Source organism: Alexandromys fortis, unplaced genomic scaffold, assembly GCF_014885135.2.
Source record: "Alexandromys fortis isolate MF-2015 unplaced genomic scaffold, M_Fortis_MF-2015_v1.1 scaffold_22, whole genome shotgun sequence".
In the NCBI taxonomy this organism is placed as follows: Eukaryota; Metazoa; Chordata; class Mammalia; order Rodentia; family Cricetidae; genus Alexandromys; species Alexandromys fortis.
The window spans coordinates 10908974-10928767 of NW_026067900.1; the positions used below are offsets into that span (position 1 = coordinate 10908974).

Genomic DNA, 19794 nt, shown 5'->3' on the forward strand with positions numbered 1-19794 from the left:
AAAAAAAAAAAAAAAAAAAAAAAAAAAAAAAACCAACAACAACACTCACGATGCTCTAATTCTCCCTACAAATACAGTGGAAGGGATGAAGACAGTGGCACAAAGGGCAAAGCCCGGAAGATTACCCACACCCCCTTTGCCTGTTAGTTCCGATGTCCAGACTGGAAGCTGCCCTTTATGCTGGGCCATGTGGGAGCAGGGTGAGAAGGCGCCAGATTTGCCCACCAGGATCTCAGCAGTCAAGAGAGTTGCAAATGAGTCCAATAAAGTTGGGCGTGGTACGCGCGCATGCACCAGTAGCCACAGCTATTTGGAAGACTTGGAGAAGAGAACCTTTTGAAGAGTCAAGCCCGGCTTGAGCAATACCAGAAGAATTACTGTCTCCAGAAAAAATACTAAGTAAAATTAACCAACAGAGTGGGATACCCAATGGAGGTACTCGGCCACAATGGAGGAAGCTTCCTCCATTGGCATTTTATCATAACCACACTGCTTCCCCGGATGAAATAAACCTGCAAGCACTCTATGATGAACGCAATTAAAAGGCTCAGAAAGGGACACCTGCCTGGGACCCTCGAGCCCTCCCACAGAATGGCAGGCCTAAAACAACTATAGCTCAGCTGGGCCCCACCCACAGCCATGGTTTAGACAACACTGGCTGGCTGGTTACACACACTTTTCCTCCTGGACCCACCTCGCTGCTGCAACAGCCATGCATCCACAGCTCACTCACACATGCAGAATACAGACAGGGTGTTAGGAAATTCCTCCCTCAACTAAATCAGCAGCAGCTGTCCAAGACACACCCCACTGTCGGCACCCCCATTCCTCAGTACAGCAAACAGTAATCACTGCTGTTTCCTCTAAGAAATGGAGACTGCTAATGTATCTCAAGTTTTCCTCTGATCTCTCAAAACGGTGAAAAACTACTCCAGCATTCTGTGTCGAAACTGCTTCCTTTGGCTGTCGCAGGTGACCTCCCAAGTGCCAAACACAATAGAAAATTCAGGGTGCACTTTCTGACCATTCCTTCCCGCGTTATCCTCAGCCCTGCCTAGGGTGCCAGGTTGCTCCCGGAGCTTTCATTTCTTTACTTCTTCCTGCCTGGTTTGCTTTCTGGGCTGCTTTTCAGCAGACCTTTAAAGATGGAGTAACCTAGGGTTCTGTCCTTCCACAAGCTGTATAGGACAGAGTCGTCCGTGACAACAGCCTAACCTGCAGGTGTTGGCTGTATGTCCCTACTGCATCCTGCTGGGAACAACTGCTCTGTCGTTCCTGTGTGACCCTTCCTATAGTACCAGTCAGCAATGCTGGCCAGTCCTCCACTGAGATCCTACAGAGCTCACAAGGGCCTCCCTCCCTGTTCTGTCTCTTTGACAGGAATGTTCTTTGAACTCTTCTGCCCTCCCGACACCTGCAGTTCCTCCCCAGAGTGGTTTCATCCATACTGAAGCTTAAGACCTCAGTAAAGATGGATGACTCTCAGTCCTTCACCTCTTCCCAACAATGTCCTTTAAATCTCAGATCCTCACATTTAGCTACAGTGGAGCATCTCCATTGACAAAGACTTCACCCTTCACTGTCTCCCATCTCTCAGGGCGATAAGTAGGAGGCTATCTCAGGTATCAGCTGTCACTGGCCACTAACTTCCCTCGGGGATGCTCCACTTGGACTCCCCACAGATGCTCACCCTCTTGCGTCCAAGCTGCCTTAACTTAAACAACTTAGAGTCTCCTGCTAGGTCCAGGGAGACAGGCACAACCCTCCTCTGCTGCACCGCCTTCATAGCTACCAACAGCTCTCAGGAAGATGGCCGCTGGCTTCAGCCTTTCAGACCCTGTTGCCATCTTCTTCTCTGGTATAATCTTTCATTGGCTCCAATAATAGAGTTCATTTTCCCCAAATATTTATACTATCTCTAACCTTCCAACCTAGATCTAATAACTGTTTCATATGTACAGATAGGAATACTCCTTCGTCACTATCAACTACTTATTCCCCAGAGCCTAACTGCCATCACTCCTGGGAAGCTGACTTGCCTGTTTGACTAATTAACTCAGATTTGACTGTTCTTCTTCACCCAGCACTCCTCAGCTTGACTACTGGAAGGTGTGGTCCTTAACACTTTGCAACACCATTACAAGGAGGTTGAAAACAAAGTCAAATACTTCAAGACACCAAGGACTAGTGTGCACGCCCTTTAAACAGGCACTCTACAAACAATACATGGTATGCAAATAGAGGACCAGTTGCTTCACAGCCCTTTAGAAGGTCTCTTCCTGCCACAGGGTCCCACGTGCCTCTGTGATTTCAGGCTTGTTGGGTGAATGTGGCTCCCTGATGACTTGCAGCAAGGATGGGACCTGAGACCAGTAGACTAAGCTGCTCCCTCACCTTTCCCCACTGGTCTGGTTGGCTTTGACTTTATGCTTTTCTGGAAAGTGCCCTCTCTTATGTGTCAGCCACACCACACCAGCCTTACCTTTGACATCTAGAGCTTTCCTGTTGGCATTGAAGCTACAGGTCTGTTCCCATTTCCTCCAGAAAGATAAAAATGGTCGACTTAGCCCTGATTAATCTCTGTTAAGTACCAATGACAGCACCAGAAATGCTCCCCATCTATAGTAAGTACATAAAAGCAATATAGAAGTATCTACTGATGAAGGATGCCTATTTTTGTGAAACAAGTAATAAAAAGAAGGAAAATACCAAAAATAGTAGTGATAATTACTTCTGGGTAAGAGGATATAAGTTTTTATACTGAGGAAACAGAATTGTAAATTTAGAGCTAGAACACCTAGAGCAGTTCTACTCTTAAGTCACACACAACTCAAGATGGCTTTTAACCTGAGCTTAGCTGCAGCACCTGACTTCAGCATCTCCAGAGGGAAGATGCAAGCTGACGCCAGGGAGATGACTTAAGGGACTAAGGAGAAAACGCTTATCAGGGACTCCACCTTATACTGGTCCACAGCCAATGCCAGGACATCTGTCAACAAGGACGATGGACACAGTTCTCTTTCTGTTCACAGAACTGGGTCTTTACATCTATTGCTATTCTACTTAATAGCCCGAAAGTCTGAAACTAAATCAATGGTAATCCTCACAGTTCACTGCCGTGACCTTCTCGGGCTTCTCTTGTTCCTTTCAGGGCAAAAAGAAAGGATCCTGTGAGACTGTTTCTCTGAGTCACAAAGAAAGCTTCAGCGAGGAAAAGTCAGTCTGCTCGGAGGAGAGCTTGGCACAGAAGCCACCGATGAGATGAACTGTGTCAACAAGCTCAGAGACCCCAAAAAACTTCATGCAACCAACTGACCACTCTGAGTACCAAAATCATCCTGACCACCTGGGACCACCCTCCTCAGTATCTACGTGGGAAATCTCAACTTCCCTAAAAGTGCTCAGTGAGCAGACACACCCTTGGGAAAGAGCATGGGATGAGCCAGTCAGCAGCAACCAGAGCTGCACCAAGTCAAAGGGGAAAGCCACACCTGCTTCCAAGGGACAATCACTGCTGTCTAACCACTCTGTTTTTTCCTTTAAAGGCACAAACTGTGTCGCTTCTGACTTCTCTTCTTGGATCTCTACTCGTAAAAATACAGCATGTCTTGCCAAGAGGACACAACATCAACTCAGAAGTATTATGTCATCTTCCCTCACTGGATGACAGCCGATCACTGGCCAGAAGATGGTCACAAACAACACACTGTCATCTACTGTTGGTGTCCCCAGACGCATCCTAATAGCCAATGTGATTGAACATAGCAGAGCCTTAGGAAAGCAAACAAGCTGAGAACAGAGTTCATTCCCTTATAAAAGAGGCTGCAGCCAGTTCCCTGGTCCCTTCTCCACCAAAGGACACAGCATCAAGATGCCATCCTCAAATCAGACAGCAGCACATCCCCACCAGATACCATACCTACTTTTGTCCTGAACTTCCCAGCCTTTGAATTACCAACATTAAACTTCAGCTGTTTGTAAATTACTCAGTCTAAGGCAATCTGTTACAGACTAGAAACTACCTCCGGATAACCTCTTCCTGCTTCCAGAGTTGATCAATATACTGACAAGCTTGCTTCTCAAAAAAAAAAAAAAAAAAAAAGTAAGAAACTATTAATCTTGGCTTTATTATCTTCAATATTCTCAAAACACAGTGATGGGTGCCCACCCTCCCATGGTGCCTTATTTCAGTTCCACCAGTAATGACTGATTTGAGGCACCTCACAACATCTTCACCCCTCAGTTTCCTTACCCATCCTGAGACAATGGTTCCCACAAATCACAGGACTGATGTGGGACAGTGCGGCTCATTAGCCACACCTCCTTCAGCTACATCCCTGCTGGGTCCTCACCCTACATTCTGATCCTGGGTCCTAAGTCCGATTTTCAGGTTCAAAAGGAAAGGGCGCAGGATTAACTGAGCTCTACCGCTCCAGTCCTGCACACCACACCCGGTGCTGCTCTAAGTGCTGCACACAGCCTCGCCACTAATCTAAACAGCTAAAGTCTCCGCTCTACAGATGAAGCTAACTGGACTTGGCGAGGTCAAAACAATCTGTCAAGTAGCAATGTGGCTCAAAATCCTTTAACAGCCTTGGGTGGCCCTTAAGCAAGTGCTTTGAGGATGTCCCCAAAGTAAAACTCCAAGTTTTAAACTCTATTTTAAAGTAAGTTTCAAATTTCAAGTTTGAAATCACACACATTAGCATTGGTCTTATGCTGTCTACTGACTATTCTGTGGCCACCAATGATCTTGACCTGTTCCTGGGTGTATGTACTTTCTGCAGGTGTGGGAAAGAACACATCCATGTTCTGTTTGGGGAGGCATTTCCTACAGGCATGGGGCTCACTGCTGGAAAACAGTAACATTACTGCAGGATCATGGATATGGGACTGTTTGCATGAGTGTCTACTGGGTGTGATTAAGTTTACGAATTAGCCTGACTGCAGCACAGTATGCCAAATCAAACATTTCTAGGTGTGTGCACGAGGTTGTTTCCAGGTGACATAAACACTGAAAACAGGAAAAACACTTGATGAAGCCAACTACACTCCCCAACTCACAATCAGACAAGAATTTCGTCACTGCTTTTCCTGAAATCCAGTTTCCTAAGGGAGCAGATGACGGACTTCTCAGTGTTCCATGACTGCAAGAGTTGATCCACACACACTTCCCTCTCCCCTGCTCTTACTGGGGTTCGTCCACATCTGTTAAATACCAGGCTTGCGGATGATCTTGTGCTTAACCAGTGGCCATGCTGTCCTCTTTCTGTTCTAGCCATTCTAGCCATCAGCCTTTGCCCAGCTCCTTTCAGCCAAACATAAGGATCTTGAAGACTAAGGAGACGCCGAGATCTCAGGAGCAGCAGAAGCCCTCACCCTTACTATCTTTCTCACACTACACTGTAAATTCACCAGTAACAAAATGGCCCTGTTTTGTTGAAACACCAAGCCTTTTTAAGTAATAGTGTACACTGACTATTGAGAGCTTGTTACTTAGCATAGCACGGTTCCTCGTCACACAGAAATCAATTATCTGTGTCTATCTCTTATTTCATACTATTCCCATGCCGATATGAATATTAAAATTGTCAGTGGTTAGTACAGCAGTCATTTAGATGTAGTTTTTTATCTGTAGAACCTGTGGATTTTCCTCTTTAAGTGACAGGCGACCTTAACGTAAAACCTTACACTTAGTAAATCTTCAACAGGGAAAAAATAATTAAAGAGGTGAAGTGATGAACCCATCAGAAAAGTCCTTGTCACACAAGCATAAAGCTGTGCATTCCAATCCCAGCACATAGGCTACAAAAGGAAAGCCAGGTGCGGAAATGTACCCTTTTACAGTCCTAGTGCCAGGGAAGCAGAGCCAAGAAAATCTCTGGGGTTCATTATCCACTTAGTATAGCTGAATTAGTGAGCACCAGATCAGTGAGAGACCTACCTCAGGAACAAGGTGGATGCACACACACACACAGATCAGAGAGAGACCTACCTCAGGAACAAGGTGGATGCACACACACACACACACACACACACACACAGATCAGAGAGAGACCTACCTCAGGAACAAGGAAGACGCACACACACAACCTGCACACACACACACACACAGATCAGTGAGAGATCTACCTCAGGAACAAGGTGGAGCACAACTGAGAGAGAGCCGCCATCAACCTCTCTCTCTCACACACACACACATGCACGCACACAACCTGCACACACACACAAAAACAAGAACTACAGCTAACTAAAAGGAGTTTTTAATGCACCATGGTGTATGGCTGCTTTGTTTTTCAGAAGGAATCTGTCATCACTTTCATTACTGGCTTTGAGCAATATGTTAAGTGGACCAAAAGCTTATCGAGGACTCACACCAGTAACTAAAAATCAAACCATCGCTCCACATATCCACCAAGTCAGTTCTTAGGAATGCTTCTCAGTCCTTTGTCCCTTTTCCAGAGCTGTCTTTTCTAGGTGATATGCTGTGCAATTGTGAGGGAACGTGGCTTAGACCATCCAGCATTCAACTGCCCCACGGCTCAGTGCCGCTTGCCTCAAGCCAGACCCACATGACAAACTGGATGACCTCAAAATCAAAGTGAAGCAAGCAGTGTGGGCACCAGCCCCAGCTACTCTCAGGGCTGTGAGCAGTAGCGTCGACACTCACAACAATCCCCTGAATGGTATCAGAATCCCTCCACCCGATGTGGTTTAATTCCAAGAGAAAGCATTGTGGTTAGTTTTGCTTTCTGCAACAGCCTGCTAGATATGAACCCACCATTATTTTGGGGTGAGGGGAGTCAATGAGTAAGAGCAACAACTTAGTATGTAAAGGCTGAGGAACACTCATGGGGAAATAAAATGCCACTGAAAAATGGAAAAAAGTCTTTAAAGAACCTGTAATTAAATAATTTGTCCTAAAATATATATACTCAGAGGTGTTGTTTTCAGTTATTATAGACTTGCTAATTTAAAAAAGAAAAAGAGAATGCTATATAAATATACTATTTTCAGTACAATTTTGCTGATAATGGGACAGGAACCACCTTAGGAGAGGTGTTCTATCCCTATGTTCAGGTATAGCATGGGCAAGTTAGGGACCCGAGGGAGATCCTTCTAGACAGGGCAAAAAAGACTGAGGAAAGGCAAGAAACATAAGAAAAGAGTATAAATATGTTCATCAAAAGGGACTTGTGGTTTAACCTCTAAGCCATCTCTCCAACCCTAGAATATCATTTTCTAATCACAGAAGCCCAATTCCTTTCTGCCTTCACTTAAAAATGATCACTATAAACTGAAATTAAGTACTGTGGTGGTTTGAATAAGAATGGCCCCCACAGACTGATATTTGAATGTTTGGTTCTCAGTTGGTGGACTATTTAAGAAAACTGGAGGTGTCGCCTTGCTGGAGGAGGTGTGCCACTGAGAATGGGCTTTGAAGCTTCAAAACCCATAGCAGGCCCAACCTGTTGCCTGTAGATCGGAATGCAAGCTCTCAGCTACTACTCCAGCACCATGCCTTCCTACCCCCCCATCAAGGTGTCATGGACTCACCCTCTGAAACTAAGCAAGCCCCCAGTTAAATGCTTTCTTTTATAAGTTGCCTTGGTTATGGTGTCTCTTCACAGTAACAGAATATAACTAAGTATATGGTACTTTGCGTTTAGCGAGTCCAAGGCAACCCTATTTTTTCTGTATTAACTCATGAGAAGGTACAAGCTAGGCAGAAAGGGGTCAAGTGAAGAAGCTGAAATACTTGAAAAGCAAGGGACAAGCTCTACGCTGAGAGCCATTTAGCTGCCCTGCATTGGGCAAGTGAGTCCAGTGCTGTGCTTCTTTTTTGCTGATGCCTTTCATGGCTAATGATGACAGGGACAAGGAAACTCTCCAGGTCCAGCCACTGTGCAATGTGCTAAGCAGAGTATTCATCCAGGACCCGAGGCAGGCAGCCAGAGAAACAAGAACTTCGTTACGGCGTGTCTGAAGAATCCATGGGTAAAAGCAGACTCATGCAGCTTTTCTGGTGAGGATGAATGTAGTTAATCACAAAGAAACCAAGTGCAAGAACCGTGCAGCTGAGGAGGAGGACATACAGATACTCTAGATTTGTGCTGCCAGAAAGGCCTCTCCTCAAGGCAGACTCAGAAGCAAACACAGCCACTTCAGCAGGTTTCAAGCCTGGTTATGCTACACTAAAGAAGCCAATGCTGCGGACCACAGACATTGTTCAGCGTCCCCGGCTTGGGCAGAAGAACCACCCTACGCATTAAACCAAGTCAAAGCTCAGTGAGGAGATGGGCTCTGCGCTCCCTGCGGGGCATCCATGGCACACACACTGGAAAGACCCTACACCTAAGTTCCTGGTGGCTCCTGTTTGCTGGGCAGCCAGTCACAAGTCAGGATTTCTCTTATGAGCAAAATAAGCCTCAGGCTACTCAGTGTGCTAATACTAACCAGCACCCCTCCACCCAGCCATCCCCATCCCATCTTCATAACTGTAATACTCCCATATTCTTTATTACTCTTTTAAATTGCCCTTTTAATCTCAATATTTATTTTCCAAAACAGCAAAGTGCTATTGATTTGGAAACACTAATACAAAGCAACTTTTAATATCAGAAATGCATATTGTATGTAGTGTTATAAGGTCTCATACACAGCAACACACGGATAAAATTGGAAAATGGATCGTGCTCTCACCATGATTCAATATTAAGTGTCACACACCAACAATGACCCTACTAGTGCCAGTGGTCCAGGCCTTATACTTCAGGGAAAACTAAACTAAAAGGGGAATGACATGGTTCAAGGATTTAACTCAAATTACACTATCAACTATAAAACTCAATCTACTAACACTGGGGCTGAAAACATGATGCATTAGGAAAGTCTGCAGTGGATCCTTGGGTAGCAGTTCATGTTATGGGTCAATATCTTTCCTTATATGAGAGGCCATTTCCCTAGGACAGCTACGAAAAGGTGGACACGAGAAACAGACATAGACTTCCAGCATCGAGCTAAAGGCACTGCACTGCAGAAAATGTGTCATACTTGAACTGGACGTCTGTCCAGTTTTATATATGATTTTTTTAATATTCATTTTATTTATTGTGTATACAATATTCTGTCTGTGTGTATGCCTGAAGGCCAAAAGAGGGCACCTCATTACAGATGGTTGTGAGCCACCATGTGGTTGTTGGGAATTGAACTCAGGACCTTTGGAAGAGCAGGCAAAGCTCTTAACCGCTGAGCCATCTCTCCAGCCCTTTATATATGATTTTAACACCGCATCCAGATATCAATCCCATGTACTCTGTTCCAGTCATCCCTTAATCTACATTCAAGGAAGACATGGAGTATCTTTTTCTCTCAATATACTTTGGTCCCTGCATGTTTAACATGAAACTTGGTGCTCACTTGTATCACACAAGAAGTAGGGCCTCATTCCACCCTTTCACAGAACACAGCCCAGCAGAGCTAAGAGCCAATCCAAAGCTGATCTGACACTGATGACAAACACAGGACTCTGGCCCAAGGTCCCTAGCAAGTAATTGTGGAGCAGCCTCAATTCCATACCCCCACCCAAACAAACAAGCAAGCCCTCACCCCTAGAATACCCACAAGCACTGCCCTTGTCTCGTGAGCTCACTCTTCACTACAAGCCCATATCTCCCTTGACTCTGTGCCTGAAATATCAGAAAACAAAGGCACAAAAGGTTTGGAGGTCCAGACAGTTCTCCTTGGCCCAGGAAACAGTCCTTTGAAAATCTTATTTATTGACTTCCTTGGAGAGAAACACAAAACTCTCTTTATCTCTCATGTAAGCAAGGAAAGAGAATCCAAATAAACGTGAGCTTAAGTTAGCTCTAGCATACTGTCCTGAGCCAGGAACATCCTGGATATTCCCACGTTACACACAGAGATGCAGGGCTGTCTGTGGCAGAGAGAAGTTAGGTTCATAATCACATGGAACTTCTGAAGGATGTCTGTAGCAAGTCTGAGTGGTAACTTCGAAAATCTGCTAGTGTCTCATGGACTTGCAGGATTCGCAACCCCTGGGAACCAAGGCCCAACCTCAAGGTCAACTCCAGACGCACCACTTCAGAACGTTCAATTTAATAAACCTTTCAGGTAACCACTGCATGTTCAGGTTCAACACGGAGTAATCCAGTGGCTGCATCAACACCTTGCCTTCTTCCTCCATGGTCAAAGCACTGATTTTTAGAAACACAGGAACTGAAGAAGCCATTGAAAGCCTGATCAAGAAGCAGCCAGCCCTGGTTTGGGCTCTTGTACAAGCCAAAGGCTGGGCAGGGAACTCACACAATCAGCTTCTGTCTGCAGCAGGCAGCTCCAATTAGTGCAACAGAGAAGCAGAGACTAGACAGGCCTCAGACAACGGCCCCAGACCTCACAATGCTTCAAGTGTACAGAGTAGGCTCTCACACTGCCTCTCGGGCTGGAGGTTTTGTGACTTTTATTTATATACTCAGTTGCCATGGAAATTTATATTGATGTGGTTCTATCTGCCAAAAATTAATAGTAAATAGAAGGAAAAGGAAGCACACTGAGATCTGCCCATCTGGAAGTGGCCTGAGACCCTGTTCCTGCTGGTTACAAAAGCAAGGACCTTGTTTTGATATGTCATTCTGGCAGGCTTGTATAACCTTAAATCCCTGAACGCACCCATGCTCCATACTGTATTCTCCATGCTTGTATGATGGTTCGTACCCCCATCCCATGTGCCTGTCTCCCCTCACTCCCCCCAATATACCACATTCTCTAGCAGGTTACTTATGAAGGCAGGGCTCTTCCAGGACAGTTTAAGGCCCTCGGCGCTTCTCAAACAGTCTCAGAAAACATGAAAAAACTGCTGGGTCCTTCACAAGGTCCCAAAACTGGCAGAGGGCAAGGCTGGCAATGAGAAATTACAAAAGTTCAAGTGAGCATCCTCAGGACAGAAAACATTACACCCTGACACGGACTTTAGGCATGCTTAGCTTTGTTTGTCAACATGCTGAAGGTTAAAAATGAACGCATGGAAGAAGCATGAACCTCTCTGCTGTCCTGAGAACTGGCGAGCCAGGAAGCAACAGTCACTACCAAACCCCAGGGATCCCCATCACAGAAAACACAAAACTAACCACTGTTCCTCTTTCATCAAGTACTTCTAGGCCCCTATTTAATTTCTCCTTCCTAATTCCAATTTCAAAATTGCTTTTTATTTCCTTGGACTTTGTGATTGAGGTTTCATTTCACACGGTCTCTGCTTCTCTGCAGAATTAGTAGACAGCTTTATAACCTTTTTGCTTTTTTTAAATAACTCAAGTTACTGCTATGACATGTCATTTCCATCATGTATGTCACAGTACGGTCTTATAGGCACCTTCCTAGAAGCACTTCCAGCCAGGCCAGGTCCAATCCTAACTCCAATGTGTTTTGTGTGTGTGTGTGTGTGTGTGTGTGTGTGTGTGTGTGTGTGTGTGAGAGAGAGAGAGAGAGAGAGAGAGAGAGAGAGAGAGAGAGAGAGAGAGAACCTTTGCCCTGCCTCTCCCAGGGCAGCCATTTTGTAGCTTCTGTCTGATGGCTGAAACACTCCTCCCTGAGCTAGGAGTCATGGATAAATGGGTACTACATCAGGAACAGAGGCAGGGAGAGATACACAGGCACAAGCCGTAAGGGGTGGATGGGGGGATGGGGGGAGGGGGGTCCTGAGGGACGGGAGCACAAGCTAGTCCGGGGGAGAGGACTAAAGAAGCAGCGAGACAGAGGCTAAGAACCCCAATCTACTGTAGCTATTGGAATGTCAGTTCTGCTCCCAGCCTTCTGTGAAATCCACTTTACCTGAGCCACCTTTTGTTCTGTAATGCACACGCCGGGAGTCTAAAAAACCCACCCACCCAGTGCCTTCAAAGTAAGAACTGACTTTCATGAATAATAAAAGACACTGCTTCAATGAAGCCTGGCTCCTCCAAAAGACAACTCTCAACAATGGGATCAAGCGGGTGCGAGCAAAGGAGGGAGGGATCATTTGCTTCACCACGGTGACAAAGATCCACTTACAGATATGGAGCCCAGGCCTGTGGTGTCTGTGGGAGACAGGAGACTGAACAATTTACATTTTTCAAAAAAAATAAAATGAAAGAGGTGTGTAATGCAAGAGAAATGGAGCAATTATCCTCTATATAAATAATTCCGACTACGTTGGGGCCTAGCCTGGGGAAACTATAAAGGTCCTTGGATCCTGTCTCCAGGAGCTGCCACTCCACCACTCTGCAATAAAAGCTATAGTGGTGCTGGGCGGCTCCAACAGGACTCTATTTGTGTCTGCATCTCCCTCATTCAGTGTTTAATAAAGGGAAAAGATAGAATAGTAAGGGCAGAAATTCAAGATAAACTCACAAATAAGTCACCTAAAAGCAAGAGGACAGAAGCATCAGAAGCCTAATTAAGATGACAGAAGGCAGCTCACTGTGGTCAGCAGGCTGGCGGGGAGTGCACTCAGCTGTATGTAGTCAGGAGAATTAACCTTTCCCTGGGGCATGGCTCCTCTACACCAGTGTCCAAACAAGCATTCACCACCAGCTCTCCACGTCAGGCTCAGGAACATGGGTGAGTGCTGGTCATGGTCACTCCAGCCCTAGAACTTGGGAGGCAGAGGCAAGAGGACTGCCACATTGTCAAGGCCTGCAGGGCCACACGGTGAGTACCAGCCCAGATGGAGTTACAAAGCGAGACCTTGTCTCACAAAACCCAACCAAACCCAACCAAACTGAGCAAGTCAAGTCACGGCGGTCTCCAGCCCAGAGAGGTGAAGACTAAAGCCACTTTTTAAAAGCTACAAAAATAGTGTCGGCAAATATTTGAAGTTAACCAAACTATTTAAAGCCAAGCATAGTGAGACAGGCCTGGGATCCTAGTACCTGGAGGAGGTGAAGTTGGAGGTTTGCAAATTCAAGAGCAGCCTGAACTACAAAGTGAGATGTCTCAAAAACATAAACTTTAAATCTCATTATTTTCCACACGAAAAATGCACATAGCTCTTTCATAACCAGAAAAAGCATCTCCAATAACCTTTATACACTCACTTTTATCAATCATGTCCCCAGCATCAAAAAAGACAAGAGGACATTCCAAGTGGGATGTCTTCTTACCATTTCGAGACACATCGAGTTCCACCAGCTGCATGAAGTTTGCTATTTCTGGAGGAAGCCGCTGAATTTCATTATCACTGAGTCCAAGCTTCCGTAATTTGACTAGCTGGAAAAATTGCTGAAAGAGAAAATGGTGTAACATAAGTTTCATATACATTTGCATGGCTCTTTGAGCTAACAGAACATTTCAGTTTGTCTTTTAGAACTAATGAAGACTGTACCAATGTTAACGTCTTAATTTGAGCAGTAAACTGATCCTATGAAGACACCATTGGCATACTGTGTACAAGGTACCTCTCGAGACATCTCATTCTTGCAAATTTCTGTCCATCTACAAGTATTTAAAAATAAAAATGTTTAAAAAATGAATGAGCAACTTCATGAGAATAGATTGTCACATCTTATATTTATCAAAATATTAAAATTACATTATATAGACATGTATAAACCTAAAAATACTATTTTTAGAAGAATTTTAATTAAAACTATGTTTATATAAAACATAACAAAATAATTCCATTGGTCATAGATGTAATATCTCACATTGTGTGCAGCAAGTAGGAAAATATTTAGACTAGGAATCAAAAGTCCATACTGGTTCCCCACAGCTGCAACAGAATGAATATGTAAATCTTTCTTCTATACCCTTTAACAACATACTAAAATATATACAGAGATCAACACAAATATAAAAATATACAATAAGCCTATGAAGATTCAGAACATACAAAGCAAGAGGTAAACTAGACAGTTATACAACAGAATTCTTAAAGCCAAAAAGCAGGACAAATAATCATAAAGTAAGAGGGGAGAGGGAGGGAGGGAAGGAGGAGGGGGGGGAAAAGGGAAAACAAGAGCTGTGCTGTAAGTAGCCATAAAGAAATTAGGTCAAGTGCCTCTAATGTAAAAAAAAAAAAAAAAAACAAAAAAAACTGATTGAAAATTCATTTTTAAGAAACAGATAAATCCTGGTCTTCTCTTTCCTGCTCTTCACACCAGGCAATAGGTTAACTGACAACATGGGGGCAACCAGGACTCCAGGCATGGGCACAGACCAAGTGACACCAATCATCCTAGAGAACAGCTGGCATGACGCCCCCACCCCAACACACACAGTGTCTGCACAGGCTCAGCTCACCCACACTGCCAGGACCTGGACCTCTAATTTAAACGGAGTCTAGATTCTCTAGATACCTAAGAAAAAAAGCCTACAATATGCAAGAATCCAGGTGGGTATACACACACACACACACACACACACACACGCTTGCATAAACACACCACAAAGAAACAATACAGGGAACCAAAGAAAACTTCATCAGTTAAAAAGTATAGGATTCGGTTGGGGGGGGGGGAGCTAAAGCTTTATGTTATCAAATCAAGAAAATTTGAATTTAAAAAACACTTGGAAATGTAAAAATAATGTAGCCTCCACAAAGATTCTAAGAGAGGTAAATAAAATTAACAAATTTTCTCAGAAGAAGCTTGGAATAACTCAGAGATGGGAAAACAAAACAAAACCAGAGAGAGAGAGACAGAGACAGAGACAGAGACAGGAACTAAACAACTCCACAAGTAATTAATAATCCATGCCAAAAAAAAAAAACACAGAAAACTACAGAACATGGCTTTCCGGTTCCCAAGGGCACAGCATCAGGACAACAAAAACACGTTACAGTTAAGATAGAAACTGTATCCCACAGCCTCATGTTTGAAACACTCATTTCCCAGCTGGCGGTGCTAGAGGCAAGGACTTAAGAAAGCTACAGTCAGTGGCAGTTGCAGCCTTGCAAAGGTGTATCCCCATCACTCGGTGGTTACAGCCCAGAACTGGGCTTCACCTCCTTGGGTTCACACTGCCATAAATGCATCTCTCTACCCCGCTATGATGGACTAAAGCCATAAGCCAAAATCAATCTCTCCTCCCTTGTTTCTGTCAGATATTCTGATCATAACAATGCAAAAATAACTAAGCATGAAAATAAAAACCATAAGTAAGGAATACTGAACTAACTGAACGAATGGTTCTATAGTAAATACGAAACTAGTTGGAATTTTTAAATTTCCAAAGAGGAGTGAAATACAGGGGCAACAACAAGGAGTGTGAATTCAGAATGGCACTGGACCTGACACATACCTGAATGAAGAGTCAATGGCATGCTGCCTTAAAAAGACAAGAAATCATCTCCTACCCAAATATGAAAAATTTGCTTTTCCCACACTTTCCCCAGAAAACTACCAAAATGTGGATGTAAATTTAAAAGAACAATATAGCACTCAGGATAGCAAATCAACAAATTTCAGAAAAACAAACAAATTCCCAGGGAGAGTCCCATATGCCCCTGAACCACAATCCCTGAGAATAATCAAACTACACAGAAACCAAATATATAGGCTCCCAGATGGAGTTTTGAAAAAACAAACAAACAAACAAACCCTCATCTCAGGGATTGGCTGATGCGGCACAAAGAAGAAATGTGCAACTCTCCACGTGGAGACGATCACGCAAGCAAACGGGGATGGAGTGAAGAAGAGAAAATCATAGTATAAATGAATACTATACCATCTACATGGATAAAATCAGTACGGCAATATTAGAAAGGCAAGAAACTAAAAGTATTAAGTCCTCAACTTCCACTAGTAGACCTACTAGTGGAACTACGAAGACCTACATAGAGAACTACGAAGTGGAACATAGTCCAGCTGAAAAACACGCTACTGGCGACATGGAAGCATATTACCTATAGAAACAGCGGAGCTGGGGTTCTCACAACCCCTGTTCCCAGCCGATCCGAATGGTGCAATGACAGAGAGCATCTGTACTAGGGTGACAGGACGCTCCAAACATTGATTATAGGATGCTGATATTTAGTTGTCTTCTCCTTTTGTTTAAAAAAATGGTATTTATATAATGATCCTAAGATGCAGTGCCTTTTGAAAAGCAAGTAGGCAACACACAAAAGACAAAACTTTTCAAGTCTACTGATATACTCTGGGCACCACTCCTCAGACTATAACTGAAAAGAGCCAAAACAAGCATAGTGCACAAATACATTATGATGTTAAAATAAAAACTAGAAAGCATGTTATGAATAAGTAAACAGGCTAGCCAGATGTTACATAATTCAGTATTATGCAAATATTAAAAATGATTATTAAAAACACAATTGAACTTAAAAAGGGTTACCATGCAAACAAAATTCTTTAAAAAAAAAAAAATCCCCACCAAGTTCTCTGTAAAAAGCCATACTGACACAGGCAAGAGAGAGGACAGTGAGAACATCAGGAGATGGAGAGAGATCACAGGTCAGGTGACACAAGTATTGCCTGAATTGTTTTTAAGATTAAAAAAAAGATAATGTAAATGCACTATGAAGCTAGACAAGCGATTCTACTAATTGGACGTATTTGATAATGAACAAGTTGCTCAATGGGCGCTAATCCTTGAGATTTCTTTAACAATCAGTTGAGATTTATTTTAAGGGATGGCAAATCTCTTTTTACTAGTTGTACCAAAGCATCAGCAAGCACAAAAGCCATTGAAAAGAGTCACATATTTGAATAACTGAGCCGATGCCAATTGTTCAAAGAGTCTGACAGTTTCATAATACATCAATGTGTTTACTCAAGCATGAAAAGCCTACTTTGTTTTCCAAGAAAGGCGTAATAGCAGAAGTATAAAAGCCATCGCCAATTCCATGCATCCAGGGCCCGCCCAAATGTAACATACAAGAAATCAAGTAAATTGGGTACTCAGGTCTGAAGTAAACAGCAAAAATGATAGCCTACAGATCTCTACGTCTAATAGAGGCCATAGGTTGACCATATCCTCATCTACGGCCTGTCCCAAATACTGCTTTAGTTAACACAGGAAGGTGCACAACTAGCTAGAAAAATACAGTGTGCTATGATCTCAACATAATCCCAGTAACTCCTCAGTCCTTTCCCACATTAGCCTGGCGGATCTAAGCAGGTGTTCAAATGTTCTAAATCACCTACTTTTCTTACACAATTGAAAAGATGTCACTCAAACCATATTACATCATAAATTTTCAGCTTCCTTACATAGCCAGAGAAAAGAATTCATAAGCCTTGTTTTTGAGATCAGCCAGGGCACACGGAGAACAATTTGTGTAGCTCTTCTGGCAGGGTGCCTGAGCACTGAGCAGTCATGTGACAGAACACACAGCGACACTATTCTTCAAATCTACATGTTTGATTAGAGCTCACTGACCCACTTAGAGCACATTCTGTGCAATTATACTCAGAGAAACCCCAACTGCCCGGGCTGTCGCGTGGCACCAGGCTTCTTACAGCCACTATTGTTCTTAGCAGACACGAAGCCTTTCCTTCAACAAAACAGAATGCTGCCCCGTTCTCCATCCGACAAGGTCTTTGCCCTTTTGGTATTACTAATCCTTCTCCCCTGCATTTGAGAAAGGGCAAGGAAGTCTCACTTCCAAAGGGGCTGCATCCTTTCATGTTACTATATGGCCAGCCATCTATCAGTTGTACCCAAGTTGTTAAAATTCCTCCATAAAGTAGAGAAGAACTACGATTATGGATTCCCATATGGAACAACAGTGTCGAGAATGCCACGAACCTTGGGGGGCGGGGGGAACGTGGCTGGGCTACAATGACAACCATTTCTATTCTGGAGGCATTCTAACCTTGACTGCAATCTTTCATCTTTTTGTATTTTATATAACGTAAATCAAATCCCTACCCCTGTCCTCATCAATGTGACCTACCTTTTGATCAACTACCTATACTGCAAACCAAAAGCATTTCCTACAAAATCAGAAACAAGACAAAGGTGTCCTCTATCACCACTCTTATTCAACACAGTGTTGGAAGACTAGGATCAAAGACAGAAGAAACAAAAGGGATGGGTCAGGGTGAAAGCATCGCTACTTGTAGATAACATGGAAAAACCCTAAATACCTCCACCAGAAAACTCTTGGACACCTTCAGGAAAGTGCCAGGATTCAAAATCAACACGTGAAACTCAGTCACCTTTCTATATACTGAAAATGAATTTGAAGAAGAAGAAATTGAAAGGAAAAAAATCTTATTCACAACAGCTTTGAAAGAAAACAAAACTAAGTCTATCAAAGAAGGCAAAAAAACAAAAAACTATACAATGGGGACAGGCAGAAGTCCCATACTCTACAATGGGAACAGGTAGAGGTCCCATACTCTACAATGGGGACAGGCAGATGTCCCATACTTTACAATGAGGACAGGCAGAGGTCCTATACTCTACAATGGGGACAGGCAGATGTCCCATACTCTACAATGGGGACAGGCAGATGTCCCATACTCTACAATGGGGACAGGCAGAAGTTCGTACTATACAATGAAAACTTTCAGACACTGATGAAAACAAAACCAGAAGACAGAGAACTCCCACAAAAGTGATCTGCAGATTCAACATAATCCTGAACAAAATTCCAAAGATATTCTTATAGAATTAAGGCAAAAATATTCTAAAATTTATAATGTGTGAAAGCACACATTAACTCAAGAAAGAAAGGGTAATGCTGTAGGTATCACACACCTGATCACAAATTATACTAGAGTTATCAGAACAAAATCTGTATGTTTTGGCACTAAGACATGGAACAGGATAGAGAATGGAGAAATAAGCCCATACAGCTACAGCCAGCCAGCCAGACACCTAATGTTGACAATGGTGCTAAACAGGTATTAGGGAAAGGCAGCATCTTCAACAGGGATGGTGGGAAAGCTGGATGTTCATGTATTGAAAAGTAAAACTAAGTCTATCTTTCCCATCCTGCACATGAGCGTGCACACACGCACGCGCGCGTGCACACACACACACACACATACACACCAAGAAATGGATCAAAGACCTTAATATAAGACCAGAAACTTTAAAACTAGCAGAGGAAAACCTAGGTAAAACACTACACTCAAAAGTCATAGACAAAGTTTTTCTGGAAGGATCCAAACAGAACAGGAAATGATCCCAAGAGCTGACAAGCAGAATCCATCAAACTAAAAGGCTTCCATACAAGCAGAGGGAAACACCACCAAAGTGGAAGAGACAGCCTGTAGGATGTGAAAAGGTCTTGTAACTACACAGCAGACAGAGAATTAACCTACAGGATACGTAAAGAAGTGCAAATGTAAACATCAAAAGGTCAACCACTCGATAAATAGACTAACAAGAATGGAGATCTCAACTAAGACATACTTAGTAGAGAGGTGGCTGGAGAAGGGTAACTGCAAGGATGTTTGCAAAAGTCACAGGGAAACCTAGTTATTTTATACGCTTATGTATATTATATATATTCATATAAAAGTGCTTAATTAGAGTTACCCAACACAGAGGATTATGCTCCTCCTAGAAGCCATAGGTTGCCAAATAAAAAGCTCTGGGTCAGGTGAAGGGGAGATAGTGTGAATATGTCCAAAATACACTGTGAAATTCTCAAAGAAAGAAATACTTCTAAGATAAGACATACATAAGGCCAACAAATGTTCATAAACTTCCCACCACTCCTAGCCATGAGGGATATGAAAACTAGAGCTGTAGGGATGAGGATATGACTCAGTCTGTGGAGTCGGTGCTTCTCTAGCAGGCTCGCATCCCTCCGGGTTCTCCTGGGCT

At 43.4% G+C, this 19794-nt stretch overlaps 1 protein-coding gene across 1 annotated transcript in view; it reads right to left on the reverse strand.

The window, feature by feature from the left end:
* Lrrc1 (leucine rich repeat containing 1) overlaps positions 1-19794 on the reverse strand; it is a 110272-nt gene that overhangs the window by 54087 nt on the left and 36391 nt on the right. The window contains exon 2 of the mRNA XM_050124493.1: positions 13158-13275. Coding sequence (XP_049980450.1) covers positions 13158-13275 — 118 coding nt within the window. The remainder of the gene's footprint in view (positions 1-13157; positions 13276-19794) is intronic.